This window comes from Mastigoproctus giganteus, chromosome 5 (assembly GCF_048544385.1).
Source record: "Mastigoproctus giganteus isolate SK-2022 chromosome 5, ASM4854438v1, whole genome shotgun sequence".
Classification (NCBI taxonomy): domain Eukaryota; kingdom Metazoa; phylum Arthropoda; class Arachnida; order Uropygi; family Thelyphonidae; genus Mastigoproctus; species Mastigoproctus giganteus.
Genome location: NC_143579.1, coordinates 52910583 through 52930602, shown reverse-complemented (window position 1 = coordinate 52930602; position 20020 = coordinate 52910583). Strand labels below are relative to the sequence as shown.

Genomic DNA, 20020 nt, shown 5'->3' with positions numbered 1-20020 from the left:
TTTAATTTCTGGAGGGTATCATACGGAAGTGTTCTACGTACTATATTGAGGTAAACTCCTCTTATTAATTTACTAATTTTAATATAATAAAAATTCTTTACCTTGATTTCTTTTTTCTTAGAGTTATCAAAGACTTTATGATTCAAGGTGGTGATTTTGTAAATGTAAGTAATTTCATCGTGTTATTGAATTACCTAAAATTTATATATCTTAATTGATTAATTATATCACATAAATATATGAGTTATATAACATAAATTTAAATATCATAATTGTTCTATCATATTGTATTGTATATGTAGCATCTCTTTGAAGTTTATATTGGCAATATTGTAATGTATTTCAGTCAGTTTGTACTTATTGAAAGCTGGGTCATTTAAAAGTGTGTGGGCATTTGTGGTATTTAAAAATCTAGTCTGTTATTATTTATTATAAATTATACAAGATTACTATTTAAAATTAAACCATGTATTTTAGAGTTAAAATAATATAATTTTAAATAATTTGAAATGGCATATTTAATAATAATTATTTTATATAAGTATACATTAATCACAATAAATGTTGGAAATGTCTATCTTGTGCACATAAACATGCATCTGCTCTGTTTATCATATTGCCCGTCACTTGCTAAAATGTCACAAGGTCTGTCACAATGTCAGTGTTCTGTTTAAATTCCTCCAATGATTGTGGATATTTTTTCTGTTAGTGTTCTGTACAAAAGAGAATCCTGAGGTTACAATTTGGGAGATGTGGTGGCCACAAACCTTTTGAAATATTGTGCTGAACAAAAAATTCTAATGGAATTCCTTGTAGTTGAATTGGCCATATGGCAAGTGTCACTGTCTTGTTGAACCAACATCTTTCATCTTCTATCAAAGCAACAAAATGTGTGACAGTCTCCTTTATTATTCATCATCATTTATTATATTTCATCAAAAATCATTGGGTCAGCGCTACACTTTTATGGTATAGCATACTCTGATTAAAATCAGGTGCAAGTGTCCATCAAAAATAGTGTGGGGAATCAAAGAACTCCAGTTATAATAATTTTAATTATATACATTACCAGATGAATAAAATATGCCTTGTCAGTGAAAAGACATAGTCTATGGCAGTGGTTTCAAACTTTTTCATTATTGGCTAATATTGATGAAAATATGATGATATGAATTGTGGGTGGGCTGTATATCGGGTTAATGCTGTGATATCACTACCATTCTCTCATGAAAGAATGTTTGGAAAGAGAAGGGTTTGCAGGTGCATCTTGTTATTGTGACTGTGATGGGATTTTTGCAGTGCCTGTCAGTCAGCTAATTATTTCCTGTGAACCAATCCCCGCCTATATGCCCATTTCCCTCCATTTTTCTCCATACTTGGAATTGGTCATCAAAAATTTTACCATGAAATTTGGTTAACAGGAAATATTTGTGAAAGTCCTGTGCATTTCATATTAACTGGTTTCCACTGTAGTTAGTACACAAGTCTTATGATTCTATAAAATTTGAACAAAGATTTTCTTCACATTTATAAAAATGGCTGTGGGCTGCATACAAAATGAGTTGTTCAAGTTATGAGTCCACCACTATCCCATATTAAAAAGTGAACAGAGCACTGTACTACTTTGTGTGTTTACTTTTTAATTTAATTATTTCTGCCTTTGCTATTAAACATTTACATTGTCACATTTTATTACTCCACAGTAAACACTAAAGAAAGTTGTAAGTAAGCACGTACAGTATTCTCTTATATGGAAGATCATGAAACCAAACCTACAGTCGTAGGTGATGATGATGTGACATCATCACCTATGACATCCTATTTAGTACTGTACTGTAAACAATGCAAATTGGTTTCTCTGTAAATTATGCTTCGATATGGAAACATGTTTGCTATGAGAAATTAACAATCTCAAAAATTTACTTTTCAAGTTCTTGAAAAATAAACTTGAAAGCATAAGCCCTAACAAATCTGATGAACACCTGACGAAGAAGATGAACAGATCCTTGAGTTTTAAGAGTGAGCAACAATGTATATTTGTGTAAAAATATATATGTAATAAATTGTAAATATATTACATGTATATTTGTGTAAAAATATATATGTAATAAATTGTAAATATATTAGTATTAATTCATATCTTTCTAACCTAAGCATGTGCCTTTAATTTACATTCAGGATTTTATACTCAGCATATAAGTCAACCTTAAAATTTTAGATAATTTTTTTGTGCTTTAGAGGTCAACTTATCTGCTGAAATATACACTAACTTTGAAACACTTTACGATGACTAGCCATACTTCTGGTGTTCATCCTAAGTCCATCCTATGACAGCTCCTGGCTGTTAAACAGGTCCATGGAAATTACATATATTATTGATGTGTAAACATCTTTGGCAACACCTACTAAATTTTGGACGGTGGTAAAATCAATTTTTCACGATTTTGCAACGTGGAAATGTCATTTCTGTTTCATAACAAAGAAAAATGGAGTCAGGAGAGGAGATCACACAAAGAACCATGGGAGGTGATCTTGGATGAGCTCAGAGCTGGCATAAACCAGCTAGTTGCAGAAAAACATTTATGATTTGGGGTATGCCACTGAGGTGGCGTTGGGCTAACCATTGCTACCCATGGCAGAAATCTTTTGGTAACTAGAGAAATGGATATCTTGAGGGCAGTGATCTTGGATGTGCTCAGAGCTGGCATAAACCAGCTCTGAGCACATCCAAGATCATTACATTACATGCACTTCAGCCTTACCAGTTGAAGCACATGTAATGTAGACGTTACAGTGCTGTCTGTATTACTGACATGGTTTTATATTTACATCAAGAGGCGAATCATAAACGTTTTTCCGCAACCAGCTGGGCCAATCAAGAATATTTGAATCAGTTTGCAATTGGGGGATAACAGACTCCAAATTATATGCTTGAATAGAATCTTTTGCTTGTCATTGGCCATTCTCATTAAGTTGCAGAAGTCCTCGTTGGTCATCAAGTTTTCGCATTTCTTTGCAATTGTGCTGAGTGCGTTGAGTTTTAGATTGTAAAAGTTTTGAAAGGGGTCTTCTTCTCGCGTTAGAAGCTCTTCGCAATAGTTGCGTTACAAGGCTATGCACGTCATTACTGCATGCTTTGTCAGGCTCACTCATCATTGTCATGACACATCGTCTTACATATTTCAATCATTTTGTGAATGTCCAATTTACAATCTAGTGTGAGCTCTTCATTGTCGTTGTAGATCTTGACATATTTCATCTTTGACAGTATCTCTGTTTTCTCATTGTGAAGTGGAATGTGCAGCATTACCATCTCGCACTTGTACTAGTTGAGATCCTTAGCCAAGTCATAGTTTCGATAGCATATTATGCATGGATACTGTCATTTCTTGCAGATCTTGTTAGCGCTGTATGTGTAATTTGCAACAAAGCATGACAGAGTTGCAAGATCCAACATGATAGTATGATTGTAACAATACAAATATTTGTATTGTTGCAATCATACTATACAACAAATGGCTACAATCAAATGGGTAATTAGGCTATTGGCCTATCCTCTTCCAAACGTTGATTCTGTGGAGTAAACAACGTGCATGCATGTGTGTGTGTGCGTGCGTGTCCTATTTATCACTAACATTGATTTGGTAGAGTAAGTAGTGGGTGTGAGTGTAAATTACATCGTTCATAATTTCAGTTCTAGCTGTTTGAAATTTTGTAGGTGTCATCAAAGATGTTTACACATAAAACACCTTTTGTGCATACAGGGTACACACGCAATTTATTAAGTGTGTATTTTATTTTAATAATAAATGCAGGTGTGTGTTGTACATGACACTTAGATTTTAAACTAAAATTAAAAATAATAATAGATAATATTAGAATTGGTTTTAATTTAGAGTTTTTTTCTGAAAGTTACTGTATTTTAATTACATTTTTTATTTCTTTTATTATAATATGGTATAACTACTTTCCAGGGAGATGGAACAGGAGTAATGAGTATATATGGAGGAAGTACGTTTGTTGATGAAAATTTCAGATTAAAACATGATGCGCCAGGACTTCTTTCAATGGTGAGAATAGTCGTGGTTTCATTATCAGTTTTTATGAAATTCAAAGACCATATATATGAAAATATCATTTTTACATGTATGCCAATATAGTTATTTCAAATGAAATTCGATAATACACAGTGCACCAATTAAATAGCGAGGCTGCATTTAGTATTAATGTAAGAGGCCATAATAGTACATGATTAGATCCACTAGAGCAGTGGCCCGCGAGAGAATTTTGGTGGTCCGCAGAGTAATCTGAATATATTTGCAATTTTCGTGTTTATTAAAATGTTTCATTATATTCTGATTCTACTTTTTTTGCAATTTTCACCTTATTACATTGTATGTTTATAAAAGGCCCAGTGCAATATTCGGTATTAGCGATGCTTTTATTGTAAAAAAATATAGAAAGCTATTTCTATTTCTTATCGATGGCCTAGCCTGGACATGGCACAGTTCTCAGTTCTTAGGTAAGTGAGCAGTGCTATTTTAATTTTAACTGTGCACAATGTGATATTTAATGGCATCAAAGAGCTTCCTTGTTTGGTTTTAGATTCAAATAAAATAACCCCAATGAGTGAGAAAAAGCAAGCAAGCATTTTGCGCTTCTTAGGTAATACATCGCGTTGTCATGAGTTGGTTAATGAATCAGAGCCTCCGCAGCCACCGCAAGGCATCATCAGGAAGGACATTAGAACTGAAGGCGGAGAGAAGAAAAAGTTCAAAGTTTCAAGAAAATATGATGCGGACTACTTGAAATTTGGATTTATTCAAGAACCTGGAAGTGAACTGGATCCACGACCGCTTTGTTTTTTTCAAAGGTTATGAAACCTTCGAAACTCAGCAGGCACTTGCAGTCAAAACACCTAGATTTAGCTAAAAAGCCAGTTGAATACTTCCAAAGGATGCGTGAAAATTTGCAAAAGCAAAAAAGTTCATTAGCAACGATGATTGTTGAAGATAAGTCCTTAGTAAAATCTTCTTATTTGATAGCACTTCAAATCACAAGATGTAAACAGCCGTATACAACCGTATACAATTGGAGAAGAATTAATTAAGCCTTGCTTGTTACAAGCCTGTGAAGAGGTTTTGGGGAAACAGGCTGTCCAGAAACTGAAAGGAATTCCTATGTCCGCTAACACTGTGAAGCGCAGAATTGAAGACATGGCCGAAGATATTGAAAATAAAGTGATTGCACTTGTGAAGAATTCTACTTTTTATTCAATTCAACTTGATGAATCAACAGACATAACTAACAAGGCAGTTCTTTGTTTTGTGAGGTTTGATTGCCAAGGAGAATTAAAGGAAGAGCTCTTCTGTTCGCTAATCTTGTCGGGTAGAACAACAGGCTCTGAAATTTTCAATGAACTTAATGGTTATTTCCTGAAACACAGTATTGAATGGAAGAAATGTGTTGGGATATGCACAGACGGTGCCGCAAGCATGACTGGACATCGTTCAGGAGGTGTTGCAAAAGTGAAAGACATTGGACACCCAGACATCTTGTTTACTCATTGTATTATACATCGTGAGCAACTTGTGGCAAAAAGATTATCTCCAGAACTGCACAAAGTACTCTCTGATGTAATTAAAACTGTAAACGAAATTCGCCACAAAGCGCTCAATTCTCGAATATTTGAGGCACTTTGTGAAGAAATGGGCTCTCAGCATACTCATGTTCTTCTTCACGCTGAGGTGAGATGGCTGTCGAGGGGCAAAGTACTAACTGGATTATTCGACCTGCACCAAGAAGTCAAGTTATTCTTCCAGCAGCAAAATAATTCGAGGTTCCATGATCTCTTGTCCGACAATGATTGGCTAGCCAAGCTTGCATACCTGGCAGATATTTTTTTCTCTGTTAAACGAGCTGAACACATCCTTGCAAGGACAGCTTACAGGCGTGTTCACACTGCGAGGCAAAATGGATGCATTTCAAAGGAAGATATTGCTGTGGCAAACGCGGTTGGCTGAAGAAGATCTGCAAATGTTCCCAAATTTTGATAATTATATGAAATAGGAGGATGTCAACCGACAGGTAATAACTCTTGTTCGATTGCACTTACAGTCGCTCACTGACTCTTTTGGTCGTTATTACCCAAAGGAAGAGGACCCCAGACACGGAAATACGTGGATAATAAATCCATTTTCAGCAAAAATCGAGGATAGTAATTTGAACATGAAAGAAAAAGAAAGCCTAATCGATCTATCATCCGACGACAGTCTCAAAGGTAAATTCCACTCGTCCCTAACAAGATCTCATTTTTGGCTTTCCGTAAAAAGTAGGTATTGAATGCTGAGTGAAAAGGCCATCAAAATTTTAATTCCATTTGCAACTACATATATGTGTGAAAAGACATTTTCATCAGTTACGGCAATTAAAAACAAGTACCGCTGTCGGCTAGAAATACAAATGGCTCTGTGTTGCAGTAATACCATTGGAGCCAAGAATCCAACAGCTTATTTCAAACAAGCAGCAACAAATGTCACACTGATTATTTTGCTATAATTAATCCTTTATACACCTCTATGTCGAGGTTCACTCGATATTTGATAATTGTTAATATTAATTGTTTCTGTTAATTCTTTTTTAATAAAGTGAAATTTAAAATGTTTTTTGCATTTTTCATAATGAATATATCTGCATTTATTTATTATACTTTTTTTTATCATTATAAGGCCATTTTATTAATTATATTAACATTAATGATATCCAATTTTTTGCAAATAACTTGGAGTGCAAAAACAAGTGTAAGTACCATTTCATATTTAGAATGTTACTTTTATGGAAAAAATCGTGGTAATGGTCCACAGGATTCAAAATTTTGAGTTTAGTGGTCCGTGAGGTCCGAAAGGTTGGCGACCGTGGTGCTAGAGTGTGCTTTTCCAACTAGTGCAAGTTGACACTTGTCCGGTCAGTAGTTCGTGATTTACGACAGAAAGAGTAATAGTAGTTTTGTGCATTGCATCAGAAAATTGAAAATGGAGCAAAGAGCAGTTATCAGATTTTATTGTAAATTTGGAAAAAGTGCTCCGGAAACTTTTGACGATTTAAAAAAGTTTATGCTGATGAATGTTTGAATGGTTTTCTCATTTTCGTAAAGGACGTGAGTTGTTAGAGGATGATCCCCGGCCTGGCCAACTGATCTTGTTTGAACACCGGAGATTGTCACAAAGGTTAGAAAAATTGTGACTGAAGACAGATCAATTTCAACAAGGTTGCTTGCTGAGATGATCGGTAGCAATAAGGAATTTGTATGAGAAATTCTAAAAGAAGATCTGGGTAAGAAAAATTTGTTCCCGTTTTGTACTACATTCATTGAGTTTTGAAAAAACGAGAAAAGAAAGTCGAGTGTTGCATCGATTTGATGGCTTGTGTTGACAACGACCCAACATTTTTGAGTAGAATCATTACCGGTGACGAGAGTTGGGTATTTCAGTATGATTTTGAGACAAAATGTCAGAGTTCAGAATGGTTCGCTATCCTCTTCCTGACAGAAAAAAGTGCGGTTAGAAAAATTGCGAGTGAAAACCATGTTGATTGTCTTCTTTGATATCAAGGGCATTGTCCATCAAGAATTTGTGCCTCGAGGGAAAACAGTCATGAAAAAGTTCTGTGAGGAGGTGTTGAAGAGGTTTGGGATTGAATTTGTCGGGCGAGACACGAAATGTTCAACTCCAAAAATTGGTTGTTGTTGTTGCATGACAATGCACCCGCAAATTCTGCCGTCAACATTAAGTAATTTTTGGCAAAAAAATTGATTCCAACCATCGAACACCCCTCAATTCTTCGTACTGGTTCTACGCCAGAACAGAATAACTAGGTGGAGATGGGCTTTTGCCTTAGAGCCGCCATCGATTCTGGGATACACGTACACAAAGAAACAGGAGGTCACATATAACATAGTATCTTACATATGTTTGTTATTTAGTTTTTAGGAGCATTAGCAACTAAGGCCATATTGCTCCGGGATATGCGGTGGTCATTCCTGACCTTTACGCATCCTCCGTATTTGGTGGTGACGGGCTCGAACCCCGGTCTAATCAAGAAGCGTGTGCTACGCGCTGCTGCTCCTTCCCAGCTGGCTACGGAGGCGCCTTATCTTAATGCATAATGAGAATGCTAATGTATACAAAATTGTATATATATATTCTTTGTAAGTTTTGTTTGTAAGTTGTAAATAATTATGTGTACAAATAAATGGAAATGTTCACACGAAGGAGACATGAGAATATGAAATTAATTCTGGGAGCAATGAAGTACAAAGACCACCAATGGCAGATCTGTGGAGACCTGAAGGTGATTGCAATACTGCTGGGCATGCAGTTGGAATACACAAAGTATTGCTGTTTCCAGTGTGAGTGGAACAGTCTGGCTAGGCCCTCCACTACAAGGGAAAAGTCTGGCCTCTAAGGAAAAATCTGCACCCCTGGGAAAAAAATGTCTAGCACAATCCTCCGGTTGATTGAAGCAAAATTCTTCTGCTCCCTTTACACATCAAACTGGGACTCGTGAAGGACTTTGTTAAGGAGATGAACCAGGCTGGAGAAGCTTTCAGGTACCTGAAGGGACAATTTCCATTGTTGAGTGAAGCTAAGGTTAAGGAAGGAATCTTTCTTGGTCCGCAAATTCGTGAACTTTTAAAAGATGAAAACTTTGTGCAAGTCCTCCAGGGTAATGAGAATGTGGTAATGCAGCTTGGGAAGCCTTTAAAAGTGTTGTGCATGACTTCCTGGGTAACCAAAGATCTGGAAACTATGTTGCGACTGAACAACCTTCTAGAAAAGTATCATCAATTAGGCTACAACATGTCACTGAAAATCCACTTTCTTGACTCTCATCTGGACCTCTTCCCTGACAAATGTGGTGCAGTGAGTGACGAGCATGGTGAACCATTCCACCATTTCAGCAATGGAAAAGAGATATCAGGGTAGGTGGAATGCTTCTATGCTTGCTGACTACTGGGGGACAGTAACAAGAGATGCCCCGGAAGTGAAATACAAGCGAAAAGAAGGTGCTGTCATGAATAGGCCACATTTTGAGAAAGTACTTTCAGTTCCTGTGCAGTGTTCTTGTGTGTTTTTTTTTTTTTTTTTTCATTTTAATTAAAAACAACCGTAATTTATGTTGTATCAAGAAAATGTAAATATGAGATTGTTTTAATATTAATTTTCACTCCGACTACTACTGAAATTACTATATTTTTAGACAATAGCGAAAGTACTGTATCTCAAAAACTAGAGCTAATAAAAAATTTCTGAAGTCGTATTCGTTTTCTCAACCCAAAATTAGTAAAGTTTGCCTATATTAAGAAAGGAAACAAATTCAGATAATTTTTTTGTTGAACAGTGCTATCAACCACCTGCTGGCTAAAGGCATATTTTCACACATCTATTCTACAATTGTCTTTCCTCAATTTGAATTTATGTCTGCCCAGGTGAGTAATCTGAGCAAGAAGAAGAATTCCATCAGCATTGAGCTTGCTCAAGCCATTCAAGGCCTTATACACCTCAATTAGATCGCCTCACAGGTGCCTCCAAACTAATCTCCACATGCTGTAATTTGTAGAACTTAAGCTTTTGTTGGTAACAGCAACCCTATGTTCCACTCACTTCCTTGCCCTACTCTGTTCATCCTTCCTAAAATGAGGACCCCAGACCTATATGCAGTACTCAAGGTGTGGCATGACCATTACCTTATACAAGGGGATAATCACCTCTTTATCTTTGTTACCAAAATTCCTGTATATCATTGACAAAACCCCATGAGCTGTCCTTGCAGCCTGTGTGCACTACTCAGAGAACTTCATATCTGATTGCACAATTACCCCCAGGTCTTTTTAATTTTCTACTACCCTGAGTATAGTACCACATAGTTGGTACATTACTCTGGTGTTACTGCTACCCATATGCAGTTATTTGCATTTTTCAATGTTGAACTTTAATTGCCATTTCTCAGCCCATCTGCCTGACTCGATCCTGTTGTAGTAGCATACTGTCATTCCTATCATTAACCACCCTGCTGTCCTTTGTATCATCTACAAATTTGGACATTAAGCCTGACATACCTTCATCATTGATAAATATAGAAAACGACAATGGGCCCAACACTGAACCCTGGGGACTCCACTAGTGGAGTCCCCAGTCTAGTGGACTAATAACATTAGTCCACTAGAGCAATGTTCATTTATTACCACTCTGCCATAAGCAAGAGTAATAAAAATATAGTGACAAACAGAAATGCCTGATTAATTCAGCTATCCATTTTACCAGAAAACTAATGAAATATATAGCCAGTCATATTTCCTCCTTTATTCTTAATATTTTTAATTATCTGTTAGTTGCTGGATCAAGTGTTTTGTTTTAATTCATGAAGTTTTTTGAAGTGTGATTTTTAGATTTTACCCATATATCCTATGCCTCTCTATAGTGTCATATGCATTATCAAGTTCAACTTGCCTCAGAGTAAATTAAGTACACAAGTGTACTTAATTCACTCTGAGGTGAGCTTAACTGTTGTGAGTATTGAGACTCACTCCGAATTATCGTGAGTATCAAGACATATATATCTATAAATCTTGTTGTATTATATCATATTAATAACTTAAAACAAATATTAATTTACAATTAAATTCTTGCACAGAAATCAAATTTTTAATGAACTACACTCGAACTTGGTTATAACGAGCATGGAAATAATGAGATCACGGCTGTAATGAGCAAAAATACCATAATGATTTTAATTTACATGTATTCCCATGCAATCACTCACTGTTATAACGAGCGTACTACACTGATATACCATACAAATTTTGGTAACTATGCAAATATTCTTAATTGCTCGGGTAGTCAAAAAAACTCAATTCTTGGAATAGACAAAAATGAAAAGGGTGACTTGGCTTTTATGACCACTCATATCGGATTAGAAACCAGTTTATGACCTTGTCCTTTCGGGGACGGGGACTGTACAATAATGCATTGGCAACAATTTTGCATGTAACGACGGTCAGCTGGACCAATTTATGACCGAATATAAGCATATTAATACAAATGATATGTAGGTATATACTAATATTATTTTTTATTTTTTTCTCTAGTATTTCTTTTGTTTTTTGAATCTATCTTTTTATCAAGTTATTGAGAATTTAAAAAAATAGGAGTTAGATTTAACTCACCACTGATATAGTAATGGTTATAACAAGGAAATTTTGTCGGTCCCTTGATGCTCATTATAACTAAGTTCAACTGTAGTTATGTTTTTATAAATACTAATATCCATAATCTCCCATATAGGCAAATAGTGGCAAGGACACGAATGGTTGTCAGTTTTTCATAACGTGTGCAAAGTGTGATTTTTTAGATGGAAAACATGTTGTATTTGGTAAGTCATTTTAGTTTTTAGAAGACATCGTCTAAAGTTAGACAATTAATTTAATAACACCTAAAAAAAAGCTAAAGGAAGATTAATATAGGGAGATATATACACGCATACTTATAGATATATACATATAGTACATTCAAGAAGTTCCTGGAATCGCACACTGATATTTAAATAGTTTGCGCTAAAGCCATAAGGTTCCATGGGACGTTGACATTAACCTTGGTGTGCACACATGCCAAGTGGGAACTGGTTTGGCCATTTCACTCATGTGCCACAGCTGATTGATTGTGGAATGTCATAGTTTGAAGAGCATGCTAACATTAAGTTCTTCTTTATACTGTAAAAGTGCTACAGAAATGCTGCAGCCATTACAGAAAGTTTGTGGAGATGATGCTTTGAAGAAAACAGCAGTTTATGAGTGGTTGAATCAGTTTAAAACCAGAAAGAAACACTGGAAGATGAACGTCACAGTGGACACCATCATCGCAAAAATGAAAGCACACATGTGAAATGATAGGCTAATGACCGTTGTTGAGATTGCTCATGAAGTTGAACTGTGTGTAGGCCCAGTGCACACAATCCTAATGCAAGATTTAGGAATGTGCCACATGCTTGCAAAGTTTGTTCCACACTTACTATCAGATGATCAAATAGACTGCAGAAAAACTATTGCAGGTGATTAGTTTGAAAAATCTACAGAATCTGTGCTTTTTATGAAAAGTGGTCCCTAGAGATCAGAGTTGGGTGTTTGCCTATGATCCCTGAGATCAAGGTGGAATCTTTGAATGGCACAAAAGTTCACACTGCCTAGAAAGTCTCATGCAACAGAATCCAATGTCAAAGTCATGCTGATCTTTTTTTGACGATGTGGGCATAGTGCACCATGAATTTGTAACTAGGGGGAGAAGCAGTACTGCTGCTTACTAGGTCTTGATGTTTTCTTGAGAATGTGAGATGAAGATAACCTTAGAAATAGAAGGATAGCTAGATCTGGCACCAAGACAATGCACTCAGTCACATGGTAATGGCAGTTCAGCACTTCTTGGCTGTTAAAAAAAATCAGTCATACAGCAGTCTCCCTACTCCAGTGATCATGCACATCTGACTTATGGCTTTTCCCCAAACTGAATTGGAGCATCAGGTTTGTTGTTTCACTGCAGTGAATGACATCAAAGAAAATGCTAACACTGCCCTACATGTGCTAAAAAAACACTATTTTAAAGAATGTTTTAAAGATTGGGAAGGTTGACGGAGCAGGTATATGCACGTGCACAGAAGGAAGATATTTTGAAGATTATTGGGTAGTAAGCCCAACTGTTCACCAAGTGAAATTCCAGGAACTTTTTGAAAAGACCTTGCATGCACAAAGCTGGATTCTCCCCTTTCTTTTGGAGGCTATTTTTCATTTGTAATCAGTATTTTGCTATATAACACTGATTTTTTAGCTTTTTGTTTTTTTAGTATTTATGAAACAGTAGTTTATATCTAAGTTGAAAACCTGCACACTTGATGTTACTACACTTACTTTTTGGTACCTACTGTTTTTTTGCATGCTGTTAAAAAGAATGAAAATTTTGAAGATTTTATTAAAGTAAATATATCATGAATATTACTTTATAAATTAAAGTATTAACATAATGCCTATGTAGTCTTGATGGAAGTAATGACTTCCATCAAAACTACATACACTGTGCTGCCACTTTATTAGGCACACAAATGGTTTGTCCCACAACGTTGCAAGTCACATGACCACAGTTATGATCATGTGACTCTTCTAATGGACTTCGAACGTGGCATGGTAGTAGGTGCAAGACGTGCTGGACAAAGCATCTCTGAAACGGCAGTTCTGAACTTTTCATGCACCACAGGTTCAAGGGTGTATTGAGAATGGTGCAACGAACAGAAAACATCCTCTCAATGGCACTCCTGTGGAAGAAAATCGCTTGTTGATGAGAGAGGTCAGAGGAGGATGGCTAGAATTGTGCAAGCAAACAGATGGGCCACAATGTCACACACCACGTCAGAATATAACCTTGGTGCTCAGAACAAAATATTGCAATGGACCATCAGTCGCACTTTGTCGCAAATGGGCTACAACAGCCGACAGCCACATCACGTACCTTTGTTATCAGTGAAGAACAAGAGAGCATGCCTCCTGTGGGCACAGCAACACCAGCACTGGACTATCGAGGATTGGAAAACAGTTTCTTGGTCTGATGAGTCAAAGTTCCTGGTGCATCATGTGGATGGAAGGCTCAGAATTTGGCAAAAACCACATGAATCCATGGACTCGTCATGTCTGACAACTACTGTGCAAGGTGGTGGGGGCAGTGTTATGATGTGGGGAATGTTTTCTTGGCACACGTTGGGTCCATTGATACCCATAGTTTCACATCTGAATGCCACATCGTACCTAAACATCATTGCTGACCAAGTGCATCCGTTCGTGTTAACAGTTTATCCTCAGTCAGATGGTTATCGGTGCACAAAGCCCGAATCACTATGGAATGGTTCCAGGAACATGACAATGACTTTTCTTTGCTTCAGTGGCCCACTCAGTCCATGGATCTCAATCCTATTGAACACCTTTGGGATGTTCAGTAGGATTGAGCTGGAAAGGCTGTTCGCTGCAGGCCTACATCTCTGTCAAATCTCAAGGAACTGCGTGACACACGTCTGCACGGTACTCTATTCCTGCACAATGTTTTCAACATCTTGTTCGATCCATGCTTAGACAAATTCATGTGATCATGTGACTCAACATGCTACTAGGTAGGTGTACTAATAAAGTGGCAGCACAGTGTAGATAAGATGGCTTCTAAAGCATGGCTCATGAAGGGAAGGCTCTTTCCTGAGACCGAAGGATTCATGTTTGCCATCCTAGACCAGGTAATGAAAACCAGAAACTACATTTTATTTTATTTTTTTTTATTAATTAAAGCGGTCCCAGTCAGCCTATGGAAACCCTGCTGTCAGTTACACATAATTTAGCAGTACTCTGATATACTCCCTCTCCTGTTTCCCAAGTACAGGAAGGGAAAAACTGCCATGACCAAAACAGATATGAAAAAGCTGAGAATATTCAAATTACATAAAAAATAAATATACATATAATTAAATTTCAAACAAAGTCCAAACTTCATCACAAAGAGCTACATCTGTTTAGTCTGTTGGAATGCCAGCAGCACAAGAAGCTGGTTACATTAGATATAGCAGACATGCTTCCACCAAAGCAAAGCCTTTCAGAACGATTCCACAGAACTTTAGGTAATTCAGCACTACACCATACCACATTACCAATCCATGGCTTCCAGATGCAGAAGAGTCGTCCGCCTAAGAAATATTGCAGTTGCAAAGGCTTGAAAAGCCAAGAAGTTCTGTTTATCAACTAGAATCATCTTGCAGCCTTCTGCCATAAGATTGAGATTACTCATCCAAGATACCAATTCAATTCGTAGATAATATGTTCCCATGATTCTCTTTTGCCATAATGGCAACTAGATCTTTCAGTGATTCCTAAATCATGCAACTTTGCATTAATCGAACCATTACCAGTCAATAAGAACATAGTTTGTAAGTTTGGTGCAAATGATTTGAACTTTATTGAGGCTGAATATCTTATGTCTGGGAAAAATTTTAGTGTAATCTGCCCTTTATCACAAATACTCCAACACTCCTGCCAGCCTTTTACCAGAGCATCCCAGATTCTTGCCTTTTCCTTCCTGGGATCTGCCAGATCCACCTCTATATTCAGAAAAGAACAGGGAATGCCATGGCGGACGAAGTAAGCCAATGCACAATACACCAAATGCAGATCAATAGGCAAATTTCCAGTCACAACCTGCAAAGCTGGGGTCGACACAGTTCTCCATGCCATGCACATCCTAAGGAGCATTACTTTTTGAATGGATCTGAACTTTCTAGTAAATACTTTTCCACTTACACGTTCAAACCAAATTGGTGCACCATATGTTACCATGGGGATAAATGCGCATTCATATAACAAGTTCAGTGCCTTTACCTTTTATTCCCCAGCCAATTCCTAGTGATTCGAGTAGTCATCCCAATAAATTTCCTCACCTTTTCTGATAGATGTGTAACGTGAGTTGAAAGTCAAAGATCCATCAAACATAATGCCTAGATATTTTAATTGCATTGCCGATTTTCCTTCTCACAACTGGGGGTCTTCTACCCAAAAAATGACCATTGAAGACCATTGTCCTTGTTTTGGTTCCTGATACAGTTAGTTTATGTAACCCACACCAGTTAAATTCAAGCAAAACCTGCTTGAACTGTGAAACTGTGAATCTCCTTCATTGAGCAGCACAAGATCATCAGCCTACGCCATCATTTCTGTATGCCCGAAGTCCCTAGGCAACCAGTCTTCCAAAAAAAAAAAACTACAAGGACCCTGGAGTAACAGATGACACATGTTGACGATGCCATCAGGGTAATCACCTAGACAGAGTATACTCACAGACATGACCAAGTTGCCGGGATAATACATCAGAAGCTAGTGCAAAATCACCAGCTGATCAAAGAAAGTGTACCTTATTACAAGTACGAATCTTAGGCAGTACGAGATCCCACAAACTATACTGGGACCGTGCCATAATAATGGACAAGACAGTCCTGATGTAACCAGATGTAACCCTCATCGACAAGAAGGAAATGGCTACCTACCTGATTGACATAGTGATGCCCAACACCAGCAGCCTCCAGAAAATATATGAGGAAAAGATCAGGAAGTATTCAGACCTAAGACAGAAAGTTAAAGAAATGTGTGGCACATGGAACAAGTAATGACCATCCGAATCACTAGCACAGTGATGGGGCATGGAGTCAAAGAGCCTCCATAAGAACCTCATAGCAATAGGCCTCCCAGAGAACGGTTTCATGTAACTCCAGAAAGCCACAATCCTGAATACCTGTAAGATAGTAAGAGAGCTCCTAAACCAACAGTAATAATAATAATAATATCTGGAAATAGCCACCTACCCCATGCACTTGGTACCAGTGGGTAAAAAATCCCATAAAGGAGATAAAGAATTTTTTATATAATAATGATAATGCTGTCATTAATGAAATTTATGGCAGCATTATTATTATTATTGTTGATACTCTTATATTATTTCTCCCTGATTGGGGGATTCCACTCTGTGATGGGTACTGTTACCAAGTACACAGGGTGGTTGTAATGTGTGGTGTTATTATTAGATATCAAGGAACTCTCTGACTATCCTACAGGTGTTCAGGATGACAACTTTCTGGAGTTCCTTGTACATGTTCTCTGGGAGACCTATTGCTATGTAGGGTCTTTGGCACCATACTGGTGGTTACTTGGTGACCACCCATATGCAAGAAGTAACCACCATAATGGTGGTTACTTCTTGCATATGCCACATCTCCTTGATCTCATGTCTCAGGTTCGTGTACTTCCTAATTTTTTGCTCGTGGGTTTTCTGGACATTGCTAGTGTTGGGCACCGCTATGTCAATCAGGTAGGTAGCCTTTTCCATCTTGTCCACAAGGGTTATGTCCAGTCTGTTGTGCGGGATGGTCTTATCCGTTATTATGGCGCGGTCCCAGTACAGCTTGTGGGTTCTGGTCTCTAGTACTGCCTGGGGTTCATACTTGTAGTATGGTACACTTTCTTTGGTCAACTGGTATTTTCTTGCTAGCTTCTGATGTTTTATCCTGGCTACCTGGTTGTGTCTATGAGTGTACTCAGTCTGGGTGATCACCTTGTACCCCACCGTGATGTGTTGAATCGTTTCTGAGGCCAGGTGGCATTGTTGACATGTGTCATCTGACATTCCGGGCTCCTTTGCGATGTGTTTTCTATAGTTTCTGGAGTTGGTTACCTGAGTCTCTGATGATATTTTTCGACTAGCATGAACCCTTCAGTCTTGGGGAAGAGCATCTCGCTTGTGAGCTATGCATTGGAAGTAATGTTAGTGTCTGCCATGGAGTGTCTTCTTTGCCCATTTTTCTAGCTTCTTTTGTTGTGCCATCTGGGTTGGAGGGGGCTATGAGGTACGGAATCAAAGGTCTTGCAGTAATCGATGTAGGCCGTGTTAAGTGGGTATACCACTTATCTATCTTCCTTATGGCCCAGTAGAGTGGTGCTGTGTTCTCGAAGTAATCTTTCAGGTTAACTATTGCTGTTTTTTATTGCTCTATCAAAAATTGCTTTCGAGCAATTGTTAATCTCTCCACTGCTGACTTCGGGTGGTGTTGGCGGCTCTTGGTCATCATTATTCATGTCTTTCATATGATATCCTCTAGCTCTGTGTTAGTCCAATCTATGACCCCAAAGGAGTATGTTAGTACTGGAGCTGTATAGGTGTTTATGGCTTTAACTGCATTCCCTCCATTCAATTTTGCTTTCAGCAGGCTTCTGAGTCTCTGATGATATTTTTCGGTCAGGCACTTCTTGATTTTTTTGTGCTATAACTGCTGAGCCTGCATCATCCATAGGTATTTATAGGTCTCTCCTGTTATAGCTTTGATATCTTTACCAGTCAGCAGCTGGTAGTTCTGGCCGACTAATTTTCCCTAGTGTAGCGTTTCTTTCATTTGTCTAGACCAAATTCCATCCCGATGTCCTTGCTGAATTCTTCGGTGATCCAGAATAGTTGCTGGAGTTGCTTCTCGGTTACCGCATAGAGCTTGTTGTCATCCATATACATCAGGTGGGTGAGGGTGTACAGGTTATTTCTTCCTTCTTTGGGGTTATATCCATACTTGCTGCCGTTAAGCATCGTGGATAGCGGGTTGAGTGCTAGACAGAACCTCAGTGGGCTCAGCATCTCCCTGAAAGATTCCTCTATTGATGGGATTGGCCTGGTTGTGATGTTCTCGACCTTAATGGCAGTACTTCATTTTGCCATTGTTGCTCCAAGGAAGTTTGTCACTAGTGGATTGACCTTGTAGATCTTTGGGGTCTCTATTAGCCAGCTATGAGGTACAGAGTCGAAGGCCTTGCGGTGTAGGCAGTGTAAAGATTGCAGTGCTTCTTGTAAGCTTGCTTCATAACTGTGGCATCTATGGTTAATTGCTCCTTGCATCCTTTCTGCTGTTCAGCCATTATGTTCTCCCTAAGTGGTCTGATATCTTCTTGGTTATGCAGCTAGTCAGGATCTTGTACATCGTTGGGAGGCAGGTGACTGGCCTGTATTTCGCCGGGTTTCTTGTATCTTCATCTTTACGCTTCAGCTATGTGACTCCTTCAGTGAGAAACTTTGGGATTGTCTCTTGGTGCCTTATCATTCGAGTGAATTGTTCTGCTATGTGCTTGGGTGTATGCAAGTGAGCTTCTTGTACCAGTAATTGTGGATGTTATCAATTCCTGGGATTCCCCAGTTGTGGGTGTTCCTGATAGACTGTTTTACTACTTCTTCTCGAATCTCCCACTCTCTCAACCTTGGTTTTCTTCCGTTCTACTTCTATCCAAGGGGCTTTTCTGTTATGTCTTACTTCACTGCTCCAGATATTTCCCCAGAACTCCTCGATCATCTTCTTCTCGGGTGGTCTGTTTCCTGCTTTCTCATCTTCTCCCAGTTTCCTGTAGAAGGCTCTTTCGTCCTCATTGAAGATTCAGTTGTTTATTTTCCTCTGGAAAATTTCTCTCTTTGTACTGGCATAGTCTCTTGCGAGGAGGTTCTGCTTCAGTGTGTCCAAGTATTTTCCTATTCTCTGATTTCTAGGCTTATGTTTGCTGTGGACAACTGTCTCTCTTGAGGATGCTATTCACCTTTCCAATCAATTTGTTTCTTCTATTACCCTGTTGGGACTAGGTCAGCTGACCTATCTTGACTCGTAAACTGACAGGTCCTTCTGTTATCGGTTCTTCTGCTGGTGGTCTTGTTTCTTTTCCATTAATCCTAGTGGCAGCACAGTATACGGCTGAATGGATAGCCTCCAGCATTGCACCATTGTTGTCAAGATAATGTGGTATTATTTGCCAATTGTGTTGGTCTGTTACTCTCCACAGAATTTTATTTTACCTCTGCTTAGGCCTTCTTCCACTCTGGATATCATGACTTTGTCTCTTTTAACTTCAGCTACTCTGGGCTGTATTTCTTCTAGCTCTTCCTCCTCTGGTTCTGCAGTATGCTGTTCCTCCTCTGATTCCATATTGACCAACTCTTTGTAGTTGATTGCTCACATCCTGCTTGATTTTTTCCTAGATGGCAGGAACTATTAGGTTCTTCTTAATGATGGTCCTTCTTTGGTCTGCTAATCGCTGTTCGGTGACCTGAATATCCAGGAATCGTTCCAACCACTTGGTATGTAGTCACGACCTTACATTGTGATATCAGTCTCTAGCCTGGTTATTTCATAGTATGCTCATATGATGTATGTATTCTTTTTGATGCTGCACTTCATGCATTGATGTCTTTTGCTCGAGAGACTGTCTCCAATTTTTCGAGCCAACCACTCTCCTAAGGCCTGAACGCGAGTGACTTTATCCTGCATCACACTCGATGCAGTATGATTAATATTTCTCAGCGACATCATCCATCTATAGCCGAAGCTAAACAAATCCACCTCCATAGATTTTTAAAAGTTCTCGCAAGTGACACCA

The 20020-nt window shown here is 38.1% G+C and overlaps 1 protein-coding gene across 1 annotated transcript in view; it reads left to right on the top strand.

The window, feature by feature from the left end:
- The window catches only part of LOC150085394 (peptidyl-prolyl cis-trans isomerase H), a 48055-nt gene that overhangs the window by 26489 nt on the left and 1546 nt on the right, over positions 1–20020 (top strand). Inside the window, exons 4-6 of the mRNA XM_090373198.1 lie at positions 122–164; positions 3975–4070; positions 11343–11430. Of these exons, the coding sequence (XP_090229324.1) occupies positions 122–164; positions 3975–4070; positions 11343–11430 (227 nt within the window). The remainder of the gene's footprint in view (positions 1–121; positions 165–3974; positions 4071–11342; positions 11431–20020) is intronic.